Source organism: Protopterus annectens, chromosome 2.part1 (genome assembly GCF_019279795.1).
Source record: "Protopterus annectens isolate FY-2018-M chromosome 2.part1, PAN1.0, whole genome shotgun sequence".
Taxonomy (NCBI): Eukaryota; Metazoa; Chordata; order Ceratodontiformes; family Protopteridae; genus Protopterus; species Protopterus annectens.
The window spans coordinates 1,958,672,025-1,958,695,857 of NC_056729.1; the positions used below are offsets into that span (position 1 = coordinate 1,958,672,025).

Genomic DNA, 23,833 nt, shown 5'->3' on the forward strand with positions numbered 1-23,833 from the left:
AAAAGCGCACCTCAAAACATGCTGGCTATGTCCTTGCAACTCCCACTCTAATATCACTCGCCCCATCCAACCACTACCTTTCTTTCCACTCCACTAACTACCTTGATTATAGCAAGCTCAGATGCTCATAAGCCTAGTACTTATTATACAGCAGGAACTTCCTATTGTAACATGTGTTAATGTCTGTTATGTACTTTACAGATAAAGATTCTAGTTGTCTACTGATGTACTATGTTCTTCATCTGTAAATATGTTGTAAGTAATTGCTATGTAAATTGTTAATCGCTATGTAATCCAATATAACTACTGTCTGTTTATTTTAACTGTGGAGCTTTTCTCCCTGGGCCTCCACTGAAAATGGACCTACGTCCAGTCTGACTCTCCTGGTCAACAAATATAAATAAATAAATAAATAAAAGTGCAGTATAACATTTGCCATTTCATGAACTGTAGGAAAGGTGTTTTTATATAAATGTTGTGTCCAGTTTAAACCTAGCCATTTTTCCTTTTTGTGCTTGAAGTAACCTATCCCATTTGGTTGTAGAGTTTGCTAATTAATACTATTGTCAATAATTATATATTACCCCTAATGAGAATAACTGGGATCATAATATAGATAATTTGAGGGGAGTCCTGCATAGGATAAAGCATTTAGGAGATGCCTCTGTCCATTATTAGTACTGGGACAGTCCATAGATCTAAGTTGCACTTGAAAATGGACAAGGATGAACTTTTTATGTGGATAGGGAGTCTTTTCCCAGCAGGGGTATCCCCCTGCAAAATATACCTCTCCCTACAAACCATTCTGTTGATGCTGCAGAAAAGTGTTTTTGATGCCATTTGACTTGCTGATGTGCAGTAAATCCATCAGTAATGGATCAGAGGATGCCTTGTACACCAGACACAGGTCACCTCTTAGCAGTGTGTAGGATACCAAGTATAGTGACAAGACTTTGAGTTGGTCCACATAGCACATGTTGTTTAAGACTTGTATCCTCTGTGGACATTCCAGTTGTTGCATGTGTCTGGACAAATACATGCCAAAGGGGGCATTATATTGAAGGACTAGTCTAATGAGGGCTGAGTAAACACTGTTGGTCTTGATGCAGAGAAAGCTTTTGATACAATAAGCTGGGACTTTATGAGCAGAGCAGTAGAAGCTTTCCCTGATAAAATTATATGGTTGATTTGGAGGATATATGAGGAATCGGAGGAGAAAATTAGTGGGTGGGGTCCTTTCTGATAATCGCTGCTTGAGCAGAGGAATCAGGTAGAGGTCTCCTCTCTCCCCTTTGTTATTTGCATTATATTTAGAACTATAGGCAAAGAAAATAAGGGACTCAGAAATTCAAGGATGTAATTCTTATTGTAGTCAGAAAAGCTGTCTCTTTTTATAGATGGCATTATTTTATACCTGTTAAAACCAGAAAGGGATATTACAGTGCTGTGGAGCATACTGAGACAGTTTCAAACCTTTTTGGATACAAAATGAATGAAGCTAAAACAAAAGCAATCATGGTAAATTATGTAGCCACGTACGAATTGCTTCAGCAATAACCATATTTATGGGGACATAATAAATGAAGTATTTAGAAGTATGAGTTAAAAATGATACCAGTGTGGCAGCTAAGGATATGTGGGAAGAGACTAAACAAAAGATAATACAAAAAAATGGAGGGAAATGGAAGGTCTGTTATATGTATATCAATAGTAAGATACAAGCAGTTAAGAAGTTTTTAGTCCCTTTAGTCTTGTACACAGGTCAGACATATTTTTATTAATCACAAGAGAAGCTGTGGATAGCAATTAATAAAGAGCTGAAGGATTTTATCTGGGAGGGGAAGATGGCAAAAGTCAAGTGGGTTAAGCTTATTCTTCCAATAGAACTGGGCAGATTGGGATTACCAAAGTTGAAGGGGTTTTTCAGAGCAGCACAGATAATGCTCCTGTATATATATATATATATATATATATATATATATATATATATATATATATATAGATATAGCACAAGTAGAAAACTAAAATTGAAAGTGGAAAGAGATGATGAAACGGGGGGGGGGGGGTGGGGGCAAGGAAAGACTGGGATTTTGGATGCAGACCTTTAAGGAGAACAGCAGTAATCATACAGAGCGTTATATTCATAAAGTAGCAGAAAGTATTTTAAGAACTAAGCCAACACGGGAATGGAGAAAAGATAAGATATTCAGCCAATAGGGGTGACTGCAATTAGGGACACAGACAATAGGCAAGAGGAGACTGTAATATATTGGAGAAAACTGGCAAAATAACCAAGGTATTGGGAGCAAATAACTAGAGAAGGGAAGGTAATAGAATTGGAAGACACCAAGCACTTATTTGGACTGCAGGTTAAAGACTGTCTTCCCTATCAAAGATTGATATCAGAGTATAGGCAAAGAGAAAGAAATATGGGGGTCCTAAATGAAAGACCAGCACTGGTAATGTTTTTAGTAAAATCTAGAACAGAAATTGCCGTTAAGAAAGGAATAATTAGTAGAGTATATAAAATATTGCATGATAACTATAAGAAGCAACTGGATATGAAGTACTGGACTGGCCACCAAATAATGAATGCAAGCCCCCGTAAAGGCTAATACAAGTCCCAGTATAAAAGCACTGCACTGGCACGAGTTATAAAAAATACTCTCTTTAATTCACACTGTTATCACATATAACACGACATGTGGTTAAGCGCTTTCATCTAACACCGTAGATTTCATCAGAACCACTACACAATGTATCAAACTCATTTATATATGCATATCAATTCAACAATTAACATCTCATTAAAAATCATGTGATTAAACATTTCCAATTCCTCATCAGATTCTTAAAGTGCACAGTGCTCAATTCCCTCAATATGCCATTCAATGTATATTAATATTGTTATAAAATTTATAATACTTAAAATTACTGATAAATACTTTAAAAACTGTCTTAAATTCATGAATATAATTACCATAATATGCTCTATACCTTACATACTGTATTTCTATTCTCTAAAAAATATATATTCCTATGTTTGTATAACTTGTTTGTTATACTATGTTCATGATATACATTTTATATACAAGAGGGAATACTACCCTTACTCTGTTGTTTGAATAAATGTATTAACTTCTAATATTTGGCTAGTTGCCTTTTTCACTTATAAAATAGTTTTAATTGAAATGTATTCATTTAACCCCGGGTGTACAGAGGCATTCAATTTGATTTGCCACCTTGTTTCTTTTTCTAATAGTTTCTCCTTTAAATTCCCTCCCCTGGGGTTAACCTTTACTTGTTCTAAAATACCAAACTTGAATTTTCTACACTCTTTACTGGCCATGCAATGTCTCCATAAGGCGTTGTTTTCATCCTGCTTCTTTATTCTATAGTAGTGCTCATATATTCTATTTTTTAACAACCTAGATGTCATCCCTACATAGTAACATGGACATGTTGAACACAAAGCTAAATATATGACATTCTTAGTTCTACAATTCCCCTTAATAAACCTAACTGTAGTTTTCTGGATGTTATCCAATGTCACACTACTAGCCTCCATGATAAACTGACACTGGTTGCAAGATCCACACTTGGTGGTACAACCCTCTCTCCTACGATGATCACCTATCATATTTTTTAACCTGCTTTTCAAATTTTGTCCATTTCTATAAACAAATGAAGGTCTAGGGCCTAATATTTTATAAATGTCATCATCCGTTTCTATTATGTTCCAGTTTTTCGCTATTATATCTTTAAATTTGCTAACTGAGGGCGCATATTGTATGACACAAGCTCTCCTATATTCAGTATTCACTTTATTCCTATTTCCTATTCCATCATTATTATCCAATATGGGTTTATATTTTTTACCCCACTCTTGTTTAACATATCTTACTGTGTCACACACCATCCAGTCAGGGTACCCTCTGTCAATAAACATTGCGGCTATATAATTTAATTCCTCTATTACATCCTCATAACTAGATGTCATCCTAGCCGCCCTAATGCATTGCCCTTTAATAATACTTTTCTTCTGATACTGGGGGTGGCAACTATTGTACTCAAGATAATCGTTGCTAAAAGTATCCTTTCTATATAGGTTGGACTTGAACTTCTTTCTCTCGATAGTTATTTTAGTGTCCAAGTATGCTATGCTTTTTCTATTCATGTTTGTTGTAAACCTTAAATATTCATTTCTACTGTTCAGGTACTTGGTGAATTCATGTAGGAGTTCCTCACTACCTTCCCATATAAAGAACACGTCATCCAAAAATCTGAGATAACTTTTTATATGTTTGTTCCATTCCGTTCCCAAGATATATTCTTCTTCCCAATTCAGTAAAAACAAATTTGCAAACATGGGGGCACAGGCCGCCCCCATAGCTACCCCCTTATTTTGCCTGTAATATTCACCTTGAAACATAATGAAATTGTTCTTCAAAACTACTTCCATAAATACCATGATGACACTTATTCTGTCCCAAGTTAACCTACTATATTTGCACATACTCTCTTCAAATCTTTTAAGTCCCTCATCCTGAGGTATACATGAGAAAAGGTCGACTATATCAATTGTTACCAAAAGGCAATTGTCACTTATAAATTCATCTTTGAGTCTAGTAAGAAAATCCCAGGAATCCTTGACTATGTGGGGAATGTAGGAATATATCCCTTTTAACCATCCGTCAACTACTTTCCCCATTTCAAAAGTTTTGGAGTTACTTCCAGATATAATGGGTCGAAACGGAGGTTCCTGTATGTTTTTATGGATCTTGGGTATGCCTACTATGGTTCCTAAAATAGGATACTCTATTTTAACATAATTATACATAGTCATATCTATTCTACTATCTATTAATAAATCCTCTAAAATTAAATTAATTTTGTGATATGCTATGTTGACTTCGTTCAGTGAGGTGGCTATATAATTCCCTGAATGTAACAATATATTCATTATTTTATTATTGTAATCCTCTGTATAATATAGCACAACCCCACCGCCCTTATCAGGCTTCATTATTCGAATTTTATTGTCCATTTGTAGTTCCTGCAAGATCTTTACTTCATTCTTGGTGAGATTTGTAATATAAGATTTTTTATTCTTAAAACAACTATACAATTCCTTTAATACCATCCTTTCATAAGTGGCTAATACATTGTTTAATGGAGGGGTGTACTTACTGGGTTTCTTAAAAATATCCACACTTGTTATTTCTTTCCCTCTAAAATGTACAGCTAAGTTTAACTTTCTTAAATATTTTTTAAAATCTATCACATAATTAACTAAATTGCCACAGTTATTCGGTATATACTTCATACCCTTAGAGAGTAAACTAAACATGTCCTTGTTCACATTCAAACTAGTGTAATTATAGATGCTAAATTCTTTCCATCTATAATGAATGTTGCTATGTTTGATGAAAGCGCTTAACCACATGTCGTGTTATATGTGATAACAGTGTGAATTAAAGAAACTATAAGAAGCAAACAGAAGATGTTAGGAAGGATTGAGAAGAGAGATTAGATAAGCAATTCACAAAGAAACAATGGGGGATATATGTATGTCACCGAAATATGCAACAAAATCTAAAAGATTTAGGATATTTGCTTGTAAGTGTTTACATAGGTTTTTTTATACCCCAGGTAGACTCCAAAGAATTTTTCCTCGGGTAGACAGCAAATGTTGGAGGTGTGATGGGAAAAAAAGAGGTAACTGGGAACATATTTTCATGGAGTGTAGTGCGTTGGCAGACTTTAAAGATTCTCTGCAGACTGCTCTGTCGGAGATGCTGAGTGAGCAAATTGGAGTAACTAGGGGAATGATTTTTTTGGGCTGTGATACAGAATCAGAATTGCCTAGACATAGAAAAGCCTTGCTGAGTCTAATTATGATGGCTGCCAAAAAAGCATTTACTAGAAAATAGAAATCAAAGTCTAAACCAACTTTACTAGAAGTAGCAATGATAGTAACAGAGATAAAACAACTGAAACTGGGATCTTTAGGAAAGGGTAGGAGCAAATTACATAGGAAACAAATGCTAAATGTGGGATCAGTACATGCAGAGGAATAACAAGGTTTAAAAGAAGACAGAATTTGAATGAGCTATGTAATGGTTGACAGACAATGACTGGCTAAATTAAAAGTGATGAACAATGTTTGCAGCTAAAGTTGTGTTGGCATAGTTTGTAATGTAGAATGTTTGCAACTGAGATTCTGTCGCTATGGTTTATTTTCATTTATATAAATGTAAGATTGCCTACGTCATACATGATAATTTAATAAAGATTTTTCTTGTTTAGAAAAAAATGAAGGGTGAGTAAAGGGGTCTATGACATCCCTAGAGCTAGGTACAATCCCCTTGTTTATAAGCTATGTAATGTGGAAGGACTTTATTACAACAGTAGACACATGTTGGTCAAATGTTAGGTACTGAACAAGTGGGTCAACTCTTATAGGCTTATTGCCAGTGTGGTAGTTTCCTGGGGTAGATGACTTCCCAAAGGATACAGTAATGCACTTTTTGGCATTTAATTTCAGACCATGATTTTGACACCAGTTATTTATTTGGAACAATTCTTCCTGCAGGATGGCTAAGTGATTTGGGGATTCAGTGACTGCTCCCAGCTTGTAGTCATCTGCAAACTTAGTCAGCCAGAACCCTTTGGTGTTGTCTTTTACTTCAGAAAAGTAGATGCCAAATAGGAGCAGTCCTAGCACTAAACCTTGGGGAATTCCAGTGGTGACTAGTCTCTTTGTGGAGGTAACTTTTCCTTATTTTGATTGTCTTTGTCTTATCTGTGTGACATAAGGGTTTATTCCTAGTTTATATAGCTTTTCTACTATGTCTGAGTGGAGAATTGTGTCAAAAGCTTTGGCCAGGTCGAGGTATGAGGTGTGTACCATTCTGTCTTCATCCGCTGCTTTAGTGACGTTTTCTAAAAAATCCACCAGGTTGAGTAAGTGTTTCCAATCCCATTTGACTTGCCCTTGACAAATCCAGCCTGAGATGGGTCCATGTTTGGAGGTTCCCTATGTATTGATTCATTAATTCCATGACAAATCTTTCCATGGCTTTTCATATGAGGCCCATCAGCCGTATGGGTTTGTAATTGCCCAAGTCTGTGGAAGCTCCTCCCATATGCATGGTAATGAATATAGCTGTTCTCCATTCGCTTGGTACAGAACCTGTATAGAGACTGAACTTGAATAGTGGGTGTGGCTAAATTGTGCTTCATGCAATTTAAGGTGCATCCAGAGGTATTGTCAGGACCCATCAATGCAGTGCTTTTAGCTTTTAATAGCACTTTTAGAACTTGATCCTGTGTGATAGAGGTGAACCGGCTTCAGATATATCACAAGGGACAAGTGGAGGTGAGAGTGGGGTAAAATTACAGCTATATTTATTGGCCAGTATTTTAGCTATATCTTCAGCCTCAGTGCAGGTAACATCATTCACCATCAGCTTAGTGCATTACTGCATTGTGCTTTTGAGATCTTATGTCTCAAAAATGCACACTATTCTTGCAAAGCCAGATAGTGACTGTTTTTAAACTGAGTAAATGGCATGTAGGTAATTTACTTTCATCCAGCCAACCACAACCCCTTCTAGCAGTTATAGACACGTCTGTGACAGTAATGTGATATTATTTAACCTCCACACAAACAAGTTGTATTAAAATATTTCAAGCTGCTCCATACCAATCACAGTCAGAAATATTGCCAAAAATGTTTGGTTGATCACTGCAACCATCATTGCGAAAATCATAATAATAATAATAATAATAATAATAATAATAATAATAATAATAATAATAATAATTTATCATTTATCTCACCCTAATTCCCTCATCTGTCTTCAATCATGCCATTCCTCTGATCTCAACAGTCCAGAATTCTGCAGAATGCCCCTGAATTTGTCTCATATTTGACCTGTCCTTCAAAATGTTTGATTTTCTAGTAGATTGCTGCTTACAGTTGGCAAAACCAGGCATTAGACATTCTTACTTTCATGTTGACTGAAGCATGGCTTCACACCTACATTTGAATAATGCAAGGCATCTGCTCAGTGACCGTGCAATATTCAACTCTAACACAAGGTGACTTGGTTAGACTTGAATGGTTAAAGCAAATGGAGCACCTCCCCCTGAGGTGCCCATCACACCGCTAGCACATTTTTTTTTAACAGGGCACCTTACTGATTTATTTATTTTCTAGAAAAATAAATGGTAGAAACTAGCATGCATGTTTTATTTTCCACTCCTTTTAATGTACAATTTGTTATATAGGTGATATTTCAGTAGTCCGTAATATTTTGATATGAAGGTATCTTTTTACATTTATGTTAAAAAATTATTTTTAAAATTCCATGGGCTGTTTTTTGATAGTTATTAATTTAAATAACTATACTACCCAAGTAAGTTATATTGTTTTGTAATTGATACAGTATATAATATTACTAGGAATAAACATACTGCCCCTTTTAAAGGTCCAAATAAAATATGAGTCGGTATCAAGAAACATTTTCTACAGCTACATAATTTACTGCGCTATTGTGGGTATATCAATGTATTACAAAGTTATAATGGTTTATGTGTAATATGTCAGAAAGGCATAATGACAAAACTAGTCAAACATCAGATACTTTTTGAGTGGATGGTGGGATGATGTACTTTGGAAGAGGGCAGTGCAAGAAAAAGGAGTCTCTGGAATTAAAAAGTAGATTTTGCATCAGGTACTAAGCTGCGTAAGAATTCACCAACATGTCTTGTTTGATTGATTTGCAAGGATTGTTTCTTTGACATGTATGTTGAGCAACTAGAATTAAAACTTTCACCAGGCAAATGATGCAACAGGTAAGAACAGAAATGCAACAGCTGTAATGTGCCATATGCAGAACTGTCCAAAGCCATACATTTTTACATGCACAAATGAAGCTGAATGTGTGACATCCTTCATTCCCTCACAGACTATGAACAACAGGTTTACAGCAGTGATATAATTTGACTTTTACTTTCTAAGGGGGGCAAATGTCAGCTGGCCTGAGTCATCAATGCCTCAATGGCAGAAATTATAGGCTTTGCACATGTTTTAGTAAACACTATACATTGAATATCCCATTATCTTTTTCCAGTGAATTTGTAGACTGACACTGGATTGCTTTCTTACTATAATTCTTAGAAAGAGTTAACTACTAACAAGAGTTTGCAAAAGACAATAACAGCACTAACGTAAGCAGAATCATCGATGCACACTTCAGCAACAAAGTAATATTATGTTACTCCAGGGAATTTCAGTCAAACCATATCTGTATGCCTGTTCATTTACACAACAGAATTACACTCATTTATTTCCAATTAACACTTGATGAAGTTAGGAAATAGATGTTGAGGAAGTCATTATTAATGCCTGCAGATGAATAAGTTAAATTAAATGAAAGATTAAAGAAATATTTCCTTTAAGGAAAAATACACATCAGTTATATAAGCACATCGTTAAGGACCTTGTGCTTGGCAGATACACACTAGCAGAGCTCTGACTTATTTGTACCATTACACAGTTTTCAGTTAATACCCTCTGAGTTCTGTATCTCATGAAGTCTGCTTTACTGGCATAGTAACACATTATCACTGTATCTAAATTGAAGTCTGTGCTGTGTCTCATAGTCTAAACTGTTTCTGAATCCATTAGTTTGAAATGTAAACACTAAATAGGTTCATAGGTAGGTATTAGACTATCTGCCCGAGGGCATTTATAAGCCTAGCCAGAGTGTGTCAGCTTTCACCCCCTATTGATTAATTAACTGAGCCTCTGTCAAGAAGAGCCAATGAAGTGATCCCAGGGGTGTATTTTCTGTTACCCATCCACTCGTCAAGGTTTCTCTTGAAGAGTGTTAGTGAGGGGCTCTGCCTAATGTAGTTAGGAATTTTGTTCACAAGCATGGGGAGTCTCTGTGACAGGAATCTATCCATCCAGCACGTTCTATTTATTGTTGTGGCGAGGTTTAGCTCACTAGAGCGAGTGGCTCGCAGTGACTTGGATTTCTTTAGGTGGAGCATGTCCATCAATTCTGAGTTGGACATGGCTTTGTAAGTCAGGCAGAGATCACCTCTGAGTAAGCGATATGGCACTGAGTACAACTGAAGTTTTTCCAGTCGGGCTGCATAAGACATATGTTTGAGACCAGTAATCCTCTTGGTGAGGTACTTTTGTGATCTTTCCAGCTGTTGGAAGTGTCTTGTGAGGTACATCCCAAATGGGGCATTGTACTCTATGATGGGTCTGATGAGTGACGAGTAGAGGGGCACTATAACCTCTTTATTTCTAGATGCAAACCCTTTAGTAATTAGATGGGCTACACAGAAGGATTTCCTAAATGGTGCCATTAGCATGCTTCCAAAAAAAAAAAAACTCCCTTTACACCCCTAGCGTTTGCTGAATTCTAAATTTCTAGGTGTGAAATGCCTTTGTGTATATCCTTCGTGGTGATAAAAGCTAGTTCACATAAAATGTATTACTATTTAACTGTTATACCTAGGATTATATACATGATAAAAATATGAGACAGTGTACAGTCTGGAAAAAGCGCAATAAAAAAATAAATGAACATCATAATTTCATTGAATAGCTAGCTAGAGACAAAACTCTCACCATGCAAGTGAATAAGTGACCAAACATGTACTACTAAAACAACTCTTAGTTGCAGAGACATTCTGTTTAAAATACCTCCAAAGGCAACTAGCAGTCCTATTGGGAAGAAAAAAGAAAAAAGTGGTTAAGCTTGAAACTTTCTTATATTTGGAGAACATTAAAATCTGTACCACTACAGAAACTTTATTCAAAGATCCTAACTACCTACTACAAAGAATGCGAATTTCCATATTTCTTCATGGAAGGCCCAGTTGGTCATTATATCTGAGCAATAACCGTAGAAGGGAAACTGTCCTTAATAACTTAGCAAAACAGTTAACAAATAACAATATACTTTTATGATATAATTAACTCATATCAAAACTCATACCTCCACGTAACAGAAAAATGCAAGCTAATTTAAAGAGGGACACTGTTATGGAATTATAACTCCATAAACTGTATAATAAAAGGCTATCACAGCATCTTTAAAAATAATCCAGACTCTAGATATAAATATAGGCTAAGTAAAAAAACAAGAGAAATTAACTTATTATTAAATTAGCTTATGTATCTGTATCATGAATTGTAACTTTATCCAATATCTAATGTTTTTACTATGTAATGTTGGGGCTTTTCTCCCTGGGCCTCCACTGAAAGTGGGCTCTCGAGCCCAGTGGACCCCCCGGTCACCAAACTGAAATAAATAATAAAATAACTTACTCATTAGGGAATGAGAGACTAACAATGAACAATTGCTTGGCCTTTAAAGTTGAGAAAAATAGTAAGGCTTTCTTCAGTTGCATTTAGAAGTTCAAAGAAACTTACCAGGAATGAATGTGACTGGCAATAAACATTGATCATAAAATATTTCGTATGCTAACAAGCAAATTCTTTGTAACAATTTTAAAATCCCCAAATAACATAGACGCTTTGCACATTAACTTATAAACCTTGTCACTCTGGGAAGTTTTGTGGCATAAAAGAATAAAACCCTGGCTATACTCCAGGCACCCGGCTGCAGTCTGACTAGAGGTTTAGGTACAGAGAGTCTAGTGCATAGAAATGATTGATAAAATCACTGATGGCAGCTTGCTTGATGCAGGGGGAAGAGCTACATTTTGGTCTGTTTAGGTCAAACATTTTGCCTATGACTGCTTATCACTGCTCATCACTGCAGCTGGGAAAGTAGGCTTCATAATGTGCATGTGTCTGTGTGTCATTGCCTGATGGATTCACTGCACTGCACCTGGGGCATTATGCTTCAAAATGTGCATGTGTCCATGTGCCATTGCCTGATGGGTTCACCTCCCTGCAGCTGGGGCAGTATGCTTCATAATGTGCATGTATCTGTGTGCCATTGCCTGATGGGTTGACTGCACTGCAGCTGTTGCAGTATGCTTCATAGTGTGCATGTGTCTGTGTGGCGTTGCCTGATGGGTTCACTGCACTGCACCTGGGGCAGTATGCTTCATAATGTGCATGTGTCCATGTGCCATTGCCTGATTGGTTCACAGCACTGCAGCTGGACCAGTATGCTTCATAATGTACATGTGTCTGTGTGCCATTGCCTGATGGGTTGACTGCACTGCAGCTGGGGCAGTATGCTTCATAATTTGCATATGTCCGTGTGTCATTGCCTGATGGGTTCACTGTACTGCAGCTGGGGCAGTATGCTTCATAAAGTGCATGTGTCCATGTGCCATTGCCTGATGGGTTCAAAGCACTGCACCTGTGGTAGTATGCTTCGTAATGTGCATGTGTCCATGTGCCATTCCCTGATGGGTTCACTGCACTGCAGCTGGGACAGTATGCTTCATAACGTGCATGTGTCCATGTGTCATTGACTGATGGGTTCACCACACTGCACCTAGGGCAGTATGCTTCATAATGTGCATGTGTCCATGTGTCATTGCCTGATGGGTTCACAGGACTGCACCTTGGGTACAGTATACTTCATAATGTGAATGTGTCCGTGTGCCATTGCCTGATGGGTTCACTGCACTGCAGCTGGGGCAGTATGCTTCATAATGTGCATGTGCTCATGTGTCATTGCCTGATGGGTTCACAGCACTGCACCTGGGGCAGTATGCTTCATAGTGTGCATGTGTCAGTGTCCCATTGCCTGATGGGTTCACAGCACTGCAGCTGGGGCAGTATGCTTCATAATGTGCATGTGTATTTGTACCATTGCCTGATGGGTTGACTCACTGCAGCTGTGGCACTATGCTTCATAATGTAAATGTGTCCATTTGCCAATGGCTGATGGATTCACAGCACTGCAGCTGGGGCAGTATGCTTCATAGTGTGATTTGTCCGTGTGCCACTGCCTGATGGGTTCACCGCACTGCAGCTGGGGCAGTATGCTTCACAGTTTGCAGGTGTCTGTGTGCCATTGTCTGATGGGTTCACAGCACTGCAGCTGGGACAGCATGCTTCATAGAGTGCATGTTTCCATGAGCCATTGCTTGAAAGGTTCACCACAGCAATGGTAAAGGGTGGTTATGGTGAAAAGCAATATATTCCAAAACCTATGTCAGAAAAGTCCGACTCCCACATAGAAATTGACTGTCAGTTCCAAGAAGAACAAATGAGCTGAAGGACTCTTGCTCCTTGGAAGCCAAATGGGTCAGCAGGGTGAGAAGAGAGAGAATATATGATCAAGATCAGTTAGGGGTCCAAAAGAAAAATTAACAATAAAGAAAAAAAACAATTCTTACCATGTATCCCAGGAAAATTTACTTATACCATCCCTACGAAAAATAAAGAATATAACTCACTGAGTCCAGACAATATTACTGTCAGTGCTCTGTACAAAGTCAAGGATGATCTTGTTAAAGTATAACTCACTGAGTCCAGACAGTATTCCTCGCAGCACTCTGTATATAGTCAAAGATGACCTCGTTAAACTATAACTCACCCAGTCCAGACAATATTCCTGCAGTGTTCTGTATAAAGTCAAGGATGACATTGTTAAACTACAACTCACTGAGTCCAGACAATATTCCTGGCAGTGTTCTGCATAAAGTCAAGGATGACCTTGTTAAAACTATAACTCAGTGAGTCCAGACAATATTCTAGGCAGTACTCTGTACAACATCAAAGATGACCTCATTAAACTGGGGTCTACAGTATGAGAAGGAAGAGGAAACATTGTCAAGATCAGTTAGGCCAGCAAAAGAAAAATTAAAAAAAAAGAAAAAAAATGTCACCATATGTCCCAGGAAAATGTGCTTATAATACCCCTATGAAAAATTAAAAACTCTAACTCTCTGAGTCCAAACAATATTTCTTGCAGTGTTTTGTATAAAGTGAAGGCTCTATCTGTGATGCCCTGTACTGGCCAAGTAATCAAGAAGCCTCAATCCTCGCCACTAACACCAGTGAGGGACGTGCACATTGGGAGGATGACAAGTGACAAGGACACACACAGTAATGTACAATTTTCCCTTAAGAGCACACAGAGATTGCAATCAGTCTGGGGCTGGTTTCTCCCTCTCTCTCCAGATCCCCAATAAGACTCCCCACTGGCACAGCTATAGGGTTCAGATCTAAACCGAGTGGTCAAGCCAAAACCTCCAACACTTTCTCTGTCCAACCAGTGCTTCGTGTCCCTGCCCAAGTAGCTGACGCACACACACTTTGAGATTTGATTTATATACAAACACACAGACACTCCTGGGAAAGGCTGGCACAGGTTCACTAGCTGTGCCCCCTTCTGCCCAGACTGTCAGGTAGTAATCACTGCCACCAACCACCCTTACTTATCAGCTACTATAAGGCCCTTACCAAAGGGTGACCAATTCTACTGTGCAATGTTACTGTTATCCAAATGATAAGTGTGACCAGAACCTTTAAGGCTGTTTAGGAGTGGCCTGTACAGAGTCACCAAATACATATGCAAGTACTCTAAGTGCTTAAATATCTCTAACAAACCAGCCACAATCAAAAGGTTTAAATATATTTAATAATAAACAACAAAAGCACAAGACAATACTTAATAAATCAGCACATTGACAACAGAGTTCAGAATCACAGGAAATATTTTAAGACAACATTACAGGACAGTCTCACATAAATACAGAAAACCTCTAGACTAATCTTGCTATATTCCTATCTATCTCTAAGAGAAATACTATGATCTAAGTCTTACTTTCAGAGCAAAGCAAGTGCTGGTGAGAGGATGTTTTCAGGTCCAAGACAAGATACAAAATGCACAGACTTTCTCTCTGTGATAGTTCTTAAGTTACTATCAAGCATTTCTGCTAGGTCATATCAGATTACATCATTCTTGTCACCTCTGCTTTAGTTTCCAGGCCAACAGGAACTTAAAATTTAACATGTGTCTGTGAAAATACTTATCTCTCAGATGCACAGCTGCTAAGAAGCCACAGAGCAATACAAAAACACTTTACATGTGAAACCTAGTAATTATCTCTGTCTCAAGACAATAGAAAGAAACCCCTAGCACTAAACATCCTGTCTCTTAACTGAGATAAACTAACTTTACAACACATCGTAAAACTCTTTACTTATTTTCTTATAGTTTGCAAGTTAACTCTGTATATTCTAGCCATTGCCATCAGCACATACATTTGCATAGGCATGCAGTTTATACACATTTCTGCTCTTTTCCAGCAGTGTGCACAGTAGTTACATTCTTGAAGCTCAATACAAAACATACAGTTTTCTTACATTAGTAAATCAAGCATACAAATCATATTACTATTCACAAATAACATAGAATTATTTACAAAATTCTAGCTGGCTGGGAGCCTTCACACTATCCATAACCCCTTTTCCCATTTTTGCACATGGTGTTAGGGTGTCACTTCAACAGTGATAATTATCTAGAGCTAAGGTTTATCTGGTGGCTAGTCCTGTCACGGTAATTCTGCCACACCACATACTCACATGCACAGTCACACCTAAGACCAATTTAAGAGTGTCCAAACTGGTGGCTAGTCCTGTCACGGTAATTCTGCCACACCACATACTCACATGCACAGTCACACCTAAGACCAACTTAAGAGTGTCCAAACCACCTACTGCATGTCTTTGTAATGTGGAAGGAAACGGGAGCACCTGGAGGAAACCCATGCAAACACAGTGAGGACTTGCAGAATCTGCACCGAAGGCATCCCAGCTGTGAATCAAACTGGGGAACCTCTTGCAGTGAGGTGAGAACACTATCCACTGTGCCACTGTGCCACACATTGACCTCATTAAACTGTAACTTGAGTTCAGACAATATTCCTGTCATTGTTCTGTAGAAAGTCAAGGGCAAACTCATTAAAGTGTAACTCACTGAATCCAGACAATATTTCTGGCAGTGTTCTATATAAAGTCAAGGATTACCTCGTTAAACCATAATTCACTGAGTCCAGGCAATATTCCAGGCAGTGTTCTGTACAAAGTCAACAATGACTGTGTTAAACTCGAACTCACTGAGTCCAGGCAATATTCCTGGTAGTGTTCTGTACAAAGTCAAGGATGACCTCTTTAAACTGTAACTCACTGAGCCTAGACAATATTCCTGGCAGTGTTCTGTACAAAGTCAAGGATGGCCTTATTAAAACTATAACTCACTGAGTCCAGACAATATTCCTGGAAGTGTTCTGTACAAAGTCAAGGATGGCCTTATAACTCACTGGGTCCAAACAGTATGCCTGGCAGTGTTCTGTATAAAGTGATGACAGCAGTAAACTTTAACTTATAGAGTCCAGACAATATTCCTGAAAGTGTTCAGTATAAAGTCGGGGATGACCTTATTAAACCTTAACAAACTGACTTCAGACAGTATTCCTGGCAATGTTCTGTATAAAGTCAAGGATGACCTCATTAAACATTTAAGTATGATACTTGTCCAGCTCCATGGCACAGAGGGATGGACATGTGACTGTGACCAAGATGACCCAAGTTTTATTAGCTACTCAGGAGCTGGAGGATCCAGGAGTGGGGGCAGGCTGGGGAAAAGTGGCTTTTCAGACTGCATATACTTGGCAGGGGACTGAGATTTCTCCAGAAGCCAGGTGTTCCCAGGTGGAGACCAGTGAATATTTCCCAGATGTGAAGTAGGCTACCATTTTGTCTGGTAGTGGGCAGCTCAGGTGGATGTGTTATTTGGCATGGTGATGCACCATTCTCATGCATACACTCTGCCCTCAGTTAGGGTTTCCCTTCCCCTTCATATCTAAAAAAATTCCTACTGTCATCTCCATACTTATTATCTCTGTCTTCTGACTCCCATCCTGTATATATGGAGTCATGGCAGTCTGTGAACTGTCATTTTGTCAACAGCCAATGGTCTACACAAAAACATTAAACACCTCCATTATCTGCTCATAGTATGTGTAGAATCAGGTGGTTGTTTGGATGATTGACTGAAAGAGCTTATATGCTATTGCTGTCATCACATCACGTAGTGGTTACTTTTATTTAGAAATAATGGTGTGATAGCATTATACTGTATAACACCGTATATCTTGTTCAGTTTTGTCTCAGGTTTGTCAAAAGATGAAACTAGCACAAATCTGAACTCACAAGAGCTGTGCATTGCAGGGTTTTTTTTATTTGTATTTACTATGTTTATTTCTTTCTGTTTGAGATAAGTGGACTTGACTGCAAAGGACCCTTTTTGATGTAATTTGTTGTTATTATTTGTACAGTACAAATTTCAGTGACAAGAAAAAACATCCCAGAGTCCAAAGCACATTTAATTTTTAGGTTTAAATTCAGACATAATCACCTTGGTGCAGTCGTTTTGACAACAAATGTTCATTATAAGAATGATTTAACAGCAGTGGGACATCAGCCTGGTTGACCAATGTATAACTTAAGTATTGCAACTACATCTTATTTTATCCTACAGCTATGACTTTAGTAAGTGCCTGAAAGTATCACAGACAAGAAATTGTTTAATGGACTGGGTTTTGCATAAAGGTTAATGTCTTCACCTCATGGGTACAAGTTACAGGGTTTAATTCTGACTTCAGGTTATTGATTAGGCTTAAAATAGGCAGTTAGCCTAGTATTCACGTATGAACCTATGTTGCTTAAAAGCATTTGATTCCAGAGCTGTATGTAGTTGAAGAAGGCTTTGCTACTATGCTCACATGCTTAGTGCAGGATGATAGGTGCAAGACTTGTCAGCTGGTGAGGATTTCCAGCTTCAATATATTTCCAGTAATGAGCACTGCAAAACCTTACAAATTTGGGTAACAACAATCATTTGATAAGCAGGTAGGCCTAGTGGGTGCACAGTCCCTTTTTATGCAAGTAATGTCTGCTCAAGGTAACAGAGTAGGCAAATGAGGACTGAGGGAAACAAACCCTTTACCATAGGAACTACGGCTCACAGCCTGAAGCCTCTGTGCCATCTACCAGACAACATGTTAAACACCACTGTCATTTGGATAACAGCAGGCCATCCTGTCTTGTATAACCTTAGGCGATGACACTATGTCCTTAGTCCTATTGATGATTAGAAGAGCATATTCCTTTCTTAAACAAGTACACCCTTTTCTAATGTGTGTAGGTTTTCTTGTTAAGAGATGTCCAGTTTTGTGAAAGGCACCAAGTAACATTTGAATTTTATTGAGACAGAAGACAGGTGAGATTCTACAGTGCTCTTTGTCTGGGTTTACATCTCAGACTTTCTGTAAGGTAGGTTTGATTACAGTATGGCACGTCTACCTCCTCCAGGACAAACACAGTATACCCTCATGTGTGTAAGCACAAAGAGTGGATCCATGAAGTGGACATTTATACTAATGCCAACACTGAGTGGCACAGACATGTTGCTCTTCTATGCCTGATGGAAGGCAAAACACAAGTCAATTCCTCCTCCTCCTTCTTCTTCTTCTTTCGACTTTTTCCCAGTTAGGGGTCATCACAGTGGATCACCTGTCAACTCATGATTGGCAGTGGAGTTTTACAGTGTCAAGTTGCCAGCCCATCGCCCAACCTTCCACAGAAGGCACACACATGCACGCACTCATGCCTAGGGCCAATTTAGAGAGTCCAATCCACCTACAGCATGTCTTTGGGATGTGGGAGGAAACTGGAGCCCCCCCGGAGGAAACCAGCGCGACCACAGGGAGGACATGCAGGCTCCACACAGAAGGCACCCCAGCAGAAGATCGAACTGGAGAACCTCTTGCTGTGAGGTGGCAACGCTAACTGCTGCACCACCGCAGCTGCCCACACAAGTCAATTCCTCCTAATGCTGACAAATGCAGCATGGCGATACACTTGTTGACTAGTTGAGTACTGACTTTATTTTATCTGGGCTCAGTCCGGTAACTAAATGGGAATTACATGTGAAAAATATCAGTCTCTAAAGATGGATGATGTACCTTCTTTGGCATATAGTAGTGGCTAATGTTACTAACCTTCACATTACAAGCACAGATTGTATTTTTTCTTGAATGAAGGCATCTTCAGAAATCCATTGCAATGGAAACATGTTATGAGATGCTTAGCACACTCAGTTTGCACTGTGTTCTGTATGTGTTTTTTATGGATGTGGTCACAGACCTCTAAGTCCCTGACCAAAGAGTAGGGCTGCAAACCTGAAGCCATGTTTGCTGCTCTTATGTTGTCTACCTGAAGCCGTGCATGGCGAGACACTGCATGAGCACATGCAAACATACATCACACATACATGATGTTACACTTTAAAAGTCAAACATATTTTTAGCAGGTGCTTGTTACTGTTGTGCAAGATGTGACACTCATTAAATAGTTACATATGTATATAGTCACAACACAAGAAGTTTAGCAACCTCATGACTGTTGTTTCTTGTAATCTCATCCTTCCATGTTTACCTGAAATGAAAACCAACAAAATCTGTCGCTGTTTGGGAAGAATCATATAAATTATGTGAAAATGAAATATCTTGTTATGGTTGTTTGTAAAGTTTGCCCTTCCACAATTTAATTTTTTCTCTTGCCTTTTGGCAGTTTCATGACAAAATCGATCCAATGCTTGAGAGTTTGGAACGTATTGTTGAACGACTGAGACAGCCAGCTTCCATTTCTGCTGAAGTTGAGAAGATCAAAGAACAAATTTCAGAAACCAAAAACGTGGCAGTCGAGCTGGAGAAGCTTCAGCCAGCCTATGAAATGCTGAAACAGCGTGGAGAGGAAATGATAGCACGCTGTGGAGGAGCTGACAAAGATCTGTCAGCTAAAGGTACATTATTAACGCATAAGAATAATAAAAAAAAAAATAGCGATCTGTCTTGAAATCTTCTCTATACCAGCCTTTTTGGACAAGCATTGAGGCACCCACCTTTCTAGCTAGGATTACACCACCACTACTTAAGCACTTTTGATTTCACATGTACTTTCTGGCAGATAGCCCACATAGCCACTACAGTTTTGCATGACAGTTGATCTATGCATACAAGAACTTCATGGGAAAAGAGGCTTTATGTTCTTTTACACATTATGCTAATTGATCTGAACTTTGTTTTCATTTTCTAGTTTTTTCAACATCGTTTAGTGGGCTTTACTCATGTAATATTCTCATTGCTCACGTCCTTAATTTGACTTTAAAACAAACTGTCCAATCTTGTTTATGACACAGTGAAGGACAGCCATGATGTACTTCATCCCAGAGTAGACTTCTGACTGAGTAGTTTTCAAAACATGATTGTAATAGTAAATGAATTGATAATACTTATGACGTGCCTTATTTGAAAAATTCAGGTTGTACATGACAGGAGTTTTATGTTAACTGCAGTTCTACACAAATACTAAATGCACTGGGTGGGTTCCTATTAGATGACCGAAGACGTATTCTTTCGAATGCGTATTGGTCGAACTTGAAAAGACGAAAAGGCAAAATGATGAAGCGGCATATAAGAAAATTCTTTCCCTGGGAAAGAAATTGCTTGGCTGCGTCCATCACTTTGCCATTTTCGTCACTGTAGTGCGATCTCGGAGTTGGTATATTTAAGTAGGGGGTGGGGGTGAAGCTCCCCACTTTATGTTATGTTTTACGTGTTTTTTTTGATTTCTTTTTATTTGGAACAGTGATTTTTTTCTCTTGGAAAAAAAATCAGTGTTCTAAGTGTTCGAGTTTGTAAGCTTTCGCTTACATGGGGTCAATAAATTATCATTCGCGTTTCTAAGCATTCGATGATTTAATATAGACCCCCCCCCTCCGGGTAATAAGTCTGTGAGAAAGAAGTTAGCGGCAAATGAAATGACAGGTTTCAGATGCTTGGGACTTACAGTAAGAAGGGTCAAAGCTCTGATCTTATTGTTCCCCTAAATCCCTTGTGTCCTTCCTCTTTTAGATAGTAGGTTACATTGTATGTTAACACTCTATTTTTTATCACTGCCTCCACTTTGACTTGTTAGGACCTTTAAGTGAGATGGCCAAATAATAGTTGTGTAATGGAGCAGACGTGGTAGTAGAATTGTGACTTTACCACTATTTTCATTTGTCTTCCTAGTGTCTTTGATCAGATTAAGTTGAATTTCTCATTATTTCTAGGTTTCAGAACTGTACCTGGTGCTGATAAACTCTCATTGGGCATTTATTTATTTATAGTTTGTTTGCCAGGAGAGTTCATTGGGCCATGAGGAGCCCTTTTTCAATGGAGTCCTGGGGAGAAAAGCTCCAGAAAATTACAAATTACAGATTTAACATAAGAGTAAGTTATTGGAAAAATGTAATGTGCACAAATGATGCAAAATTAAACAAATAGAAAAACATACATTAGTAGAGTGCATATATTAGTACAATGCAATAAGAGTAATATTTACAAATAGTCAAAGTTTTTAACAGTTTAACATATTAGCACAATGCAATAACAGAAAATCTAATTTTTTTAACAGTTATGCTAATTCATGCAGTTAATTTCTAGGCTACTGAATTGTACCATTCTAGGAGTTATGCTGATTCCTAGAGTTTATAAGGTGTACAAAACAATGGGAGGCTATTGTGAATTATAGCTTATAGAGAGTAGCTATAGTGTAGGGAGATTATGTGGGGTGGGAACAAGAGCATTCCCATAGTGAATTTAGGTGTGTATGAAGAAAGGTTTTGAATGAAGATTCATCAATTCTTGATATTTGCTTGTGTGCCAGAGGAGACACTGCCATCTGCAGCATTTGTGTATTCATTAGATTTTAGATTTTTCCAGGAAGGACACCTTTCTCTGGTTCTCTGTATTTCAGTCTGTACATATCTGCTGATCATCAGTACTGAGGTCATCAATATTGTAAAAATGTTACACCCATAACACAGGAGCCTCTGATTTGCTTATATGGACTCATGCATCATGGGCAATATAATAGATCATTCTTTGCACTTGTGTGTGCACTTGAATCAGAGTATGTATCTTTTGTCTTTCCGGAATTACTGATTTAAATGTCCTTGCTGTATGGACAGATTGCCACAAGTCTCTCTTACCTACCTAAGTAACGTTGAGTAGGTTTGCCACTGTGAGCTCATATTACTGATATAAATTATTGCTTGATTGCCAACAAGGTGTTAACCCTGAAGACAAAATGAGTACCAGCCTAGCAGATTTTATGTACCAACCTAGACTGAAGCAGAGAAGGCAAAGGTAACTGCTATCCTGGCCTCGGTGTGGAAGATAGAGTTGAGAACCTCCCAGTCCTCAGCAAAGTGGATAGAAATGAGCATCACTTTGGCCTTAACACAGAAGATGAAGATGGCTATCTCCATGACCTCTACACAGAGGGCTAAGCTAAATGCTACTGTGAACTTAAAAGAGCTGGTGTGGAAGAATTAGGTGATGTTGAAAAAGCTGGCCCAGTCAAAATACACTTGTAGACCTGTTTGTCCTCTTCCGATGGTCTGGACACATTAGAAAATTGGCATTTTCTAAAAATTCTCAACAGTCACTCATTTGCTGCAAAATAATGCCAGATTTGATGTGGAGACGCAATATCCAAAACAAGTCAAATCATTATAGTCAGACACCTCTTTTTGTTGATGTCACAACATATGCAATCTTTTCATGATGCATACTTTGTGACTTGGTGCAACAGTTTTCCAGAGTGTAATAGACTAGAAAATAAGAGTATGTGTTATGTATGAGAATCATCACGGAGGGCTATGCTGTGTATAAACTGTAATTTGTGCAGCAATAAGGTATACAGTGGACCATTACTTGTAGCTTAACCTAAGGATAACCTTGTATTTTGCCAGCAATATTCTTCAAGTAGGTTACAATGCCATATCTACCTGCACAAGGCTGGGAGTCAGTGTAACACTTGTTAAAGGTATTTGTTATTTATAGGTGTCTGTATTTCTCATCGCATTCAATACATTAAAGTAAGTGCTATTATTCCAGTTTTTGTCTTATTCTAGGACACTGTCAAAGTAATTACTAACAAATGGCAAGCTTTGGACAGAAGATATAAAGATCAGTACATTATTTCTTTAATGTTACCATTTATTTTTCCATCTCTTCCCTCTCTACTTTTTTCTCCCTTATTTCTCTAAAAAAAATTGCCTTTTCTTCTTCTCTTTATCTATACATTAAGCACTTTTCTCTATTTTTGATTACTCTCCTGTTACTCCAGATGTCTTTTACTTCTGGGGAATTTTTTTTTAACAGAAAGCTGTGGTGGTGCAGCGGTAGCATTGTCGCCTTACAGCAAGAGGTTCTCCCGTTTGATTCTCGGCTGGAGCACCTTCTATGTGGAGTCTGCATGCCCTTCCCGTGGTTGAGTGGCAATCGAAAGACATGCGTGAATGGGCATGCCTATGTTGAAGGTTGGGCATCAGGCTGGCACCTTGGCACCATAAAAATTGACTGCCAATCATTAGCGGACTGGAGTTCCACTGTGGAGACCCCTAACCGGTAAAAGCCAAAAGAAAAATAACAACATTGCTCATACAATATCTGTACAGTTTATTAAATGTGTATATTTTTACTCTCGGGAATTAATTAATGTTAAGTTATTGAAGCATTCTCCTCAAGACTCCATTGAAAAGGGGTCTTGCATGGTCCAGTGTGACTCTGCTGGTTAACAAACAAATGAATAAAAAAAAAAAATCAACAAGAAATGAGGAGTGTTTACCCCACATAGTTTTGCATGTTTTCCATAGGTTGTTTAATATAACTACTACCATTCCCTTTTATGCTTGTTTTCTTGCTGATATCTCGCAACTTTGTGATGTTCTAATGAAGTTTTGTTTGCAAGACG

At 38.1% G+C, this 23,833-nt stretch overlaps 1 protein-coding gene across 3 annotated transcripts in view; it reads left to right on the top strand.

Moving 5' to 3' along the window:
• The window catches only part of DST (dystonin), a 4,096,730-nt gene that overhangs the window by 3,535,792 nt on the left and 537,105 nt on the right, over positions 1–23,833 (top strand). For all 3 annotated transcript variants that reach the window (XM_044063350.1, XM_044063347.1, XM_044063348.1), the window contains one exon: positions 19,601–19,832. In XM_044063350.1, coding sequence (XP_043919285.1) covers positions 19,601–19,832 — 232 coding nt within the window. The remainder of the gene's footprint in view (positions 1–19,600; positions 19,833–23,833) is intronic.